We start from the raw sequence: 9,511 nt of genomic DNA, 5'->3' as shown, positions 1-9,511 counted from the left end.
TCAGCCTCATACATCTTTTTATCATTATCTTGCATGTTCACATATTCTGTTCGACGTGGTCTGCCCTCAAAGTCGTGTGTTGGATTCACGTAACCATCTTCGATGCATATCCACATGCGCGTATCCTGATATTCAATGAAGGACTGAAAACGATCCTTCCATGTCAGATAGTTTTCCACCTTCATCATCTTAGGTGGTTTGTTGGTAGTACCAACCTCATGCTCCATCTTCAGCAACTCGTTCAAAGTAGACATGTTTGACATTTTAACGTGAACAGACTGGGAAAACCGTACAAAAGTTGTCCGAAAATAGTGGTTACCAAATTACACCGTTAGAAGCGTATCTTTTTTTTTTGTCCTAAAAATCACACGAGTTCAACGGTCCAAACGGTTCTGTCAAACGAGCTACGGATCAAATTCTATTTGCAAAACACCGAAAAATTTCCGACGCTTGCCAACTGAAATTCCACCACTTAAATTTTCTCTTAATTTCGCAGGTTTATGCTTAATTTCGCTAGGTTAATGTTTAAATTCGCTAGCTTTAATGTGCAGGTCAAATTCGCCGACAAGTCAAGTTCGCTGGTGTAGTTCGCTGTGTCAGGTCAGTTCGCTCAATTTCGCTTCAGATTTCGCCAAATTCGCTGGTCAATTTCGCTTGTACGACGACCAGTAAATTCGCCGAAAAACCGTGATAATTTCGCTGTGGAAAGTTTTCACGGTTACCAAAGTCGCCTTTGGATTTAATTTCGCCCGTAACTTTGCTGATTAATTTCGGAGATCAGACAAAATTCGCCAGAAACAGCCAATTTCGCCCAGTAACTATGGAAAGTCAATCTATTCGAAATTTTTGATGATTTTCTGGATTTTCTAACAACTTCCTGCAAAATCAAAGCACCAAATCAGCAACTTAAAACCGAAAATTATGAAGAACTGATTGAATAAACACGAAGAACAGTCTTCGAATCTTCAAGTCTATCAGCCACAAACTTTTCCAGAATCAGCCAAATCTTTCCAGAAAACCTGCAAACCACCAAACAAACAAACCAGAAGATCAAAACAGCCAACAAAAATCAAAAATCAGAATCAAAACACACCAAAATTTCGAAAATTTTAAAAAACCCTAATTTTCAGGTTTCAAAAATTTCGAATTTTTACTCCCTGTTTCTGCAGCAAACAATTCTGAACCGAGCAATCAAGAGCCTAATGCTCTGATACCAATTGTAGGTCCCCTTGAGTCTTATGGATCATCACAGAATCGTCTATCTAACCTAGAGTGCGGAATCCTCTAGATCAGATTGTAGCAGAAAACGTGTAGGAAACAGAAATTCACTTTCAAACCGGGTTTCTATTGATTATCAATCAAGATGAATTACAATCAATCAAACCCTAAACACACTCAAATTTCGTCCAAGCCCTAATCTGCTCTCACGAAATTCTAATGCCTCTCAAACTCTGTTTTGGCTGATTAACCTTAACCCTAATGTCTAACCTTGTTTATATAACACAAGGTTTACAAGTGGGCTAGGTCAAGACTCTTGGGCTGCGAATTGGACAGGCCCAATTCGCCCCCATCACCCAATTCCTTGGGTTTAGTTAGCCCAAACATAACAACTAACTATTACAAAGCTAAACCCGCTAACTGTTTATCGTTTAACTAATTACAAGATATCCAAAGACCAAATCCAAGCTGTTGTCACAAATATGCACCAACACTTCCTAACCTTCCTAGCCAAAATGAACTTTCTATTTGATCCTTTCCCTCTATTCTATATAGGGATTTTGAATTTATATAACTCAAATTTCATCTATTGGCGATAAAACTCTCAACTTTTGATTTATATCACACCACTCCCAATTTTCAACTTATTTTCCCCTGACACTCCTAAACTAACTAAATCCTAACCCAGTTAGTTGACGTTAAATGTAACTTCACTACACAAGTGCCACATCAGATGTCAGGTCATCAGAAATGCCACACCAACTGCCATGTCACTAGTTAAGTGCCACATCAGATGTCACGTCAGGTGCCACGTCACTAAACAAGGTGCAATATCAGCATAAAACTAACTGGGTTAGTGTTCAGTTAGTTTGAGATTGTCAGAGGAAAATAAATTGAAAGTTAGGAGTTGTGTGATGCAAATCGAAAGTTAGGAGTGTTATTAGCTAATTGGTGAAAATCGAGATTATTTAAATCCAAAATAACTTTGTTTGACTTGTTTTCTTTGGGTTTTAAATTAAAAAAAAAAAATACTAAAAGCAGAAAAAAGGAGAAAAAAGTACTTTATTAACTTATTAAAAAGAAATGAAAAAATAAGTATAAGATGCTTTTATGTTCTTTGCTAGAAAAAAATGAAGAAAATTTTCATGGTTTTATTATTATATATTTTATTCATAAAAAAATATGGTAGTAAACATATGTTAAAACATATATATATAGCGAGCCGCTAAAATAAAAACCATCCTCAGTTGTAAGAACCGCGAGAACCACACTCAACCAATCAAAATAAAGGGCAATTTGGTCATTTGCTTCAAATGTCTAATCTTTTCTCTCTCTCCATTTATTGTAGCAGACCTCTCACTTCTCTCATCTCTCATCTCACTTTACCTCCTACTCTTTTTCCTCTACAATCATCTTCCCCAATGAACCCCTTCCTCCTCCTCTATTACCTGCAGACACACAACCCCTCCTCCTCTATTATTAGCCGGCCACCACCAAACATCACAACCCCTCCTCAATTGTAGCAGACACACCCACACCCCTTCACCGACAAACATCACAACCCCTCCTCCTCCTCTATTATCGGCCGGCCACCACCATCTTTTGGAAGATGGTGGTGGCATACGGCGGCTTAAGCGCAGATATCGAGGGAGATCGAGAGAGATTGAGCAGAAAAGGAGAGAGAGAGATCAGAGGATGCGAACAACGGTGTTTTTCGGCAGCTCGGAGACGGTGGTGCTCGGCCGGAATCGGGGCTGAGTGGAGGTGTTTTTCGGCAGCTCGGAGACGGTGGTACTCGGCCGGTGAACAACGGTTGCTGTTTTCACGTCTTCAAAAATCTCCGGTGAGTGTTCTTTTTAGGCGAACTCGTGTTTTTATATAGACCTTAACTGGTAGTGTTGATGGAGACCGATGGTGATGCCCGTTTTTTCGATGATTATGATGATGACGATGTCGTAACGGACGGCGGTGGCCGTAGGGAATCTGTTTTGGCTCGGTTTACTCCTTTAAGTTCAAATTCAAGTTCGCGGCACGGTCGGTTCGGGTGCCACTATTATTCAGTTTGGCAGCCAAGATAAAATGTTTATTTTACTTATGTATCTTATACTACTGTTATTTTTGTGATATGCAGTGAGTCTAGGACCAAAGTTAATTGAAATCATGAAACTCAAGTTGAGTTATGGTGCCACTATTATTCAGTTTGACATCCAAGATAAACTATTCAGGAATAACTTCAGTACGAAAGAGAAAGAGAAACTGTTGCAGGCTTCAGATCAACGCTAGTCAACAGAAGACTCGGCTTGGTTTCGGGTCAACGCTAGTCAACGGAAGGCTCGGCTTGGTTTGGGGTCAACGTATAACGTAAAACGTAAAAACGTAAAAACGTAAAACGTAAAACGTAAAAACGTAAAACTTAAAACGTAAAACGTAAAACTTAAAACGTAAAACGTAAAACGTGAAACGTAAAACGTAAAACGTAAAAACGTAAAACGTAAAACGTAAAAACGTAAAAACGTAAGGCTCGGCTTGGTTTCGGGTCAACGTAAAACGTAAAAACGTAAAACGTAAAAATTTGAGGTAAAGAATTTTATCCCGTAAACCGTAATTTTTTTTTGAAAAAAAAGGTCGTAAAATACGGAACGTAAAAAACGGCGCGTAAAAAAAGGGGCGTAAAAAAATTGGGCGTAAACGGGGCGAAAAACGGCGTGCAAAAACGGCGCGCCAAAAAAAACGGCGCGAAAAAAAAATTATTTTTGTTAAAAAATCTGAATTTAAAATGAGTTTTAATAAAAAAAATTGTTTAAAAAAACAATTATTATAATAATACAAAAAAAGTAATAAAAAGTAATAAAAAATAATAAAGACAAAAAGACAAAAAAGAGTAATTTACTAGATTGCCCTTTTGCATTAAAATATTAAAAACATAATAAAATAAAAAAAACATTTAATATTAATTTTAACTACTTTTAATCTCATCCATCCATTTTGTAGATCTAGTGGCTAGAAAGTGGTTCTCTCGGTTCTTACAACTGGAGGTGGTTTTCATTTTAGCGGTCCCCTATATATATATATATATAGAGAGAGAGAGAGAGAGAGAGAGAGAGAGAGAGGAAGGTTAACGTACATTACGGCTTATCGTACATCACGCACGACAGGTAATTACGCAAGTTCATTTTAAAATCACGCACGTTATAACTCAAAAATCCAAAATCACGCATATTGAAAACATTAATCACGCATGTTATAGAACAAATCACGCACGTTGTTGTACGTGAAGTACGTTAAGCCGTAATGTACGATATACTTTTTCTCTCTCTCTCTCTATATATATATATATGTATATATATGTATATATATATATAGAGGCCGGTTAACATACAAATACACTAATCGTACATTATGTACGCTACAAGAACAACCGTCCGATCATCTCATTAAAAGCGCGTGTTTAACAATTAAATTAATCAAATTAAAATTAATAAAAGAAACCGCCAAGGTTAAAATCGTCTATAGCAAGAACAAAACCCCTGATAATCAGCACACAATAACTCAAAATCATACCGTAAACCCAAAATCAAAACATTGCATTCTCCTTCTCCAAAACGTTCCCTGCTACTCTCCATTGCGATTTCAACTACAATTCCATGAATATTGAGAAAAGAAGCAAAGCAAACAACGACAGACCACAAGCGAAGAAGATGAATCCAGGTATGTATTTACATTTGCGATTTAATAGTGGAATATACAAGAGCTTTAAAATCAAATGCGATTTTGTTTGTTTATTAACGTTTTAACTGAAACATATAGTTTTATAACATTACATATTGATAACAACTTCAATTTTGCTAGGGTTTATTACTGGTATGTTTATTTATTAGGTTTTGCATTTTTTATGCAGTTTTTCTTAATGATACTGATAGATGTGCGATATCATATAGGGTTTTGTGGTGGTTTTTATGACATTTGCGATTTCATACGATAAAAAAATAGTATGTCGAAGGTTATTTGTTTTAGGTTAGATTAAACTTGCGAATTGATATAAATGCACTTGCGATTTTATATCATAAGTTAGTTGTTATTGTTTATGATTTATAATGATTGATAGTTTAGGTAATGCTTATGTAACAAATGCGAAATCATAACTCATATATGCGAATTGTTAAATAACACATGCGAATTGATGACTTGTTGTACATGATTAACTGATAAATGCGATTTTGTAAGTGTTTTTAACTATAGCATGCGATTTTGTAGAAATAGAATCTGATGATGACTTTGAAGGACCAATATCAACTCTGATAAAAATTAACAAGAATAGAAAGAGATTGGTGATTGAAGAAAGTTCAGAAGATGATGACTTTGTTAAGCCACCCCAAAAAAGAAAAAAACATGAGAAGAAAGAAGATAAGAGGCAATCAAAGATACACACAAAAAAACATTCAAAAAAGGTGCAACAACCTAAAACAGAACATAGAGAGTTCTTCAAATACAGCAATGAAGCAATACTGCTGAGATGCCAACCTAACTCATATATGGATACTGTTAGAAGATTTTCAAAAAAACAGATTGATGATGTGAGGGATATGGGGTTTGGAGCTATTCTGGATATCAACATCAACCATATTTCGACAAGATTGGCATATTGGCTAGCGAGAAACTTTGATGAGAAGTTTGATAAGCTAAACGTTGGAAAACACCAAATAAAAATAACATCGGACACAGTTTACGAGGTATTTGGAATACCAAAAGGTCCAAAGAAAGTTGAAATAATAGCCGATAAGAGAAAAGTCAAAAAGCAAGAGAAAATTGAAATCCGGGATACATTCATCCGCCAGTGGGGGCAAAACGCGAGAATTACCCATGGCTTAATTGCAAATACAATGGAAAATCAAAGAGACGGAGGGAGTCTGCTTAAATTAAATTTCCTTGTATACTGGATGACCTTCTTTGCAGAAATTACAAAGGCAACACTTGCAAATGATAGATGTTTGCTCGGTGTAGAAGATGTTGAGGAAATAAAAAATCTAGATTGGTGCTCATATCGACTCGAAACATTGCGCCGGACACGAGCGGGCTGGAAGAACTATAAGATACAGTTCGTGGGACCTGTTGCCTTTCTTACGGTATACATTACTACATTTAATAACATATTTAAAATACTAGTTTGTTCTTTTATATAATTAAATGATCTTGCGATTTATACAGCTTCTATACACGCATGAGTACAACAAAAAGCTTAACTTGTTTGAGAAAGCCGTGGAGATGCCGGTTATTCGTTATATAACATCTTCGGAGATTGATAAAGTCGAAGATCATATTTCGGATAACGGACCTCTATGGATATCAAGTGAGAGTGAAGAAGAAGAAAATGAAGAAGAAAATGAAGAAAAAAAATGAAGAAGAAGAGGGTCCTCCGGAGGATGATTATACACTACGACCACCGGTTGACACAATGATAAGTTACAAAAGAAGGACTGCACGCGCAGTACAAAACGAAGAACCCGGGGCCGAGCCAAAAGATGACGAGATCATTGATGATTTCATGGATTTCAGTTTTGAAATTCATGAAATGTCTCAGATGAACATTGACTTTGAAGTTGGAACGCAGACACAGAAAATGATGGATTATTGCAACACTCCTGCTCAACTTTCACCATCGGTATTCTACGACACAGCCCACGAACAACAACTAGAGGCTTCGAGAGCAAACAAAAAGGTAAGCGTAAAAAAATGTTAATTTAACTTATTTAACTTAATCAATTATATTTAACTTCTAGATTGATAGTATCTTAACTTGAAAAATATTACAGAATCTGTTGAAAAAGATGAAAGCAAATGTCAAAAAATACCTTAAAATGGTTAAAGATGTTTAAGAGATGAACAACTTAGTGTCAGAAGCAAAAACTAAGTGTTTTTGGGATCCGGAGGTTATGAAGGCTTGTAAGGAGTGGGATCAGACGCTTCAGAATAATCCCATTTGTGTGCCACCTGATCCAGTTCAAGAGCATGAAACTGCAGCCTCTCCTGTTCATCAAGAACCTGAAAACCCAGCTTGTGAAGTTCATCATGAAGTTACTACACACGAAGAAGGTAGAGAGGATGAAGAAGCTCAAAAAGTAATATCAACAGTTTTGGTACAAATGGCATCAGAAGGTAAAACATGCGAACTCAATATTAACACATGCGATATAATGTAAAAATTCACTACATTTATGCACATGTGAAACCCTACAAAAACACATGGGATTTGTTAAAAAACTTCAAAGTTTGATTTCGCACAAATATGTCATGTATAACCCTGCGATTTTGATTCTACTGTACTAAGTTAAATATTTTGTATCTATAGGTATACTGCAACCAGATGATGGAGGAGTCACAGACACCCTTATCGCAAACATTCAAACTGTGGAACCGGGTGTATATGCTTACCAAACAACTGGCAATGGTAATAAAACCCTTTACTTTAGGAGAAAAATTAAACATCATAAATTATTGAATATTTTAAATTACTCTGGCATGCAGAAACTGGTGAAAATGAAACTGTTGTCGAAGAGACAGTGAACTTGGCAGAATCTACACAAAAAGTCCATGAAGAAGTGCCAGAAAAAGACCCTCAACAACTCGATACGGACGTTGAAGTTGAAAAGGAAATGGAACTTGAATGCCCTCAGGTAACTGCTGAAGAATTGCATTCAGTTGAGTTGGTTTTGAGCATAGGACCAACATTGGAAGAAGATAAAGGAAAAAAACAAACTAAGGGGAGAAAAACCACAAAGCCAAAGCAAGTTCCAAAACAAGTTATACCAAAAGGGTTAAACGAACTGCTTTATAAGACAATAGAACAAGCAAAAATAAGAGGTGAGAAAAGATGTGCAGAGCTTGGAGACAAATTTTGTTCCCCTTACTGCAATAGAGTGGTAAACATGCATGAAGCACTCTTGACCCAAGAATTGAGTGTGATCCGCTTCACATTTGCTACCTTTGCAGGCTTGCAGTAAGTAGAAAAACATATATCAACAAACAAACATCTAATAAAAATATACATAAAACAAAAACTAACTATTTATTTTATGACTGGCAGAGAAGAGTTTTACCGATCAAAAACTGAGGTTGCAACATTCAAAGCTGTGTTTGAAAGCTTCTACAGGGAACAATACGTAGCATCGAACGGAATAGATACATTTGTAGATATTCTAAACCTTGAAGAGAAGAAAAGGGATAGAAAATCACCACCACACAGACTCTTCTTGTATTCCACAATGATGGTATGTTTTCATATACATTTTGTCATTTGAAATTCTAAAAAGTAAATGCATATTAAATGATTTCGCAAACTAGTTATATCTAAATCGCATGTATTATGGCAGAATTTTTGCTTTTGAAACATTTTCATACTGTTGTATTTTCGCATGTGTTGTATATACTATTCGCATGTGAAAATAATCAAATGTTTGCATTTCTCCTACTGTTGTAATTTCGCATTTGGTACATACACTATTCGCATGTGAAAAAAAACCATTGTTTGCATGGATTTGACTCTGGTTACATAACATACAGCCGAATATCTGTTACGACGAGGAGAAATACACAGACAACCAACGACTAAAAATATTTGCTTCGAATTTTGAAGACATGTTAAATAGATATGAGGTAAAAAAAACTTGAATCGGTTGACCTGGTGTTTATTCCGGTACTTCAAGGTGACCACTTCTATGTCTTGTGCTTCAACTTAAAAACCGGCAAAATTGAGCTGATTGGCAATTCAGCTGCAAAACAAGAGTTTAAGGAAAGATACAAGGGGCTTCCGGACACACTGGTAATACAAAAACCTATACATATACATGTTATATTTTATGTAAAAGCTACTAACACAATGTTACAATGTTACAGAGAAGGGTATTGGTTTTATACCTACAAAATGCTTTAAAACCAACACCGGCTATAGAAGAACTTGCAACCTCAGTGATAGAAAGAAAAGAGATGGATTGGAGGACGAAGAATAACGGCGTAGACTGTGGAGTGTTTACAATGCGTCACATGGAAACGTACAAAGGAGACCAAAAACCATGGGTGACAGGATTTGTGAATGAAGATGAAGTAAACAACAGACAGAAAGCACAACTTCATCTCCCAAGGACAAGATATCTCAGTAAAATCATTCTATCAGAACACAACATGCATTAAAATGGCCAATGCTTTCGACAAAAGGCCAGACAAAGAGAGGTATATGAAAGATCTGGATAAGATAATCCCAGAAAGGATGAGTACATATTTTGACAGGGAAAACTAAACT

General features: G+C 36.2%; 1 protein-coding gene across 2 annotated transcripts; it reads left to right on the top strand.

Annotated features, from left to right (window-relative positions):
* The first annotated feature begins 2,577 nt into the window (after nt 1-2,577).
* LOC110935803 lies at nt 2,578-9,211 on the top strand. Of its 2 annotated transcripts, none has more exons than XM_022178157.2 (10): nt 2,578-3,061; nt 3,350-4,926; nt 5,473-6,341; nt 6,424-6,934; nt 7,029-7,371; nt 7,565-7,663; nt 7,741-8,212; nt 8,300-8,483; nt 8,776-9,034; nt 9,109-9,211. In XM_022178157.2, the coding sequence occupies exons 5-9, from the start codon at nt 7,095-7,097 to the stop codon at nt 8,881-8,883; spliced, it is 1,140 nt and encodes a 379-aa protein (XP_022033849.1). In that variant the 5' UTR covers nt 2,578-3,061; nt 3,350-4,926; nt 5,473-6,341; nt 6,424-6,934; nt 7,029-7,094; the 3' UTR covers nt 8,884-9,034; nt 9,109-9,211. The 2 variants fall into 2 exon arrangements, with proteins under 2 accessions (XP_022033849.1, XP_035844811.1); XM_035988918.1 differs by having other exon boundaries at nt 2,578-3,252.
* The last annotated feature ends 300 nt before the right edge of the window (nt 9,212-9,511 follow it).

The sequence above is a fragment of the Helianthus annuus genome, chromosome 4, assembly GCF_002127325.2.
Source record: "Helianthus annuus cultivar XRQ/B chromosome 4, HanXRQr2.0-SUNRISE, whole genome shotgun sequence".
NCBI lineage: Eukaryota > Viridiplantae > Streptophyta > Magnoliopsida > Asterales > Asteraceae > Helianthus > Helianthus annuus.
Note: the sequence above shows the minus strand (reverse complement) of the source record. Positions and strands in the feature narration are given on the sequence as shown.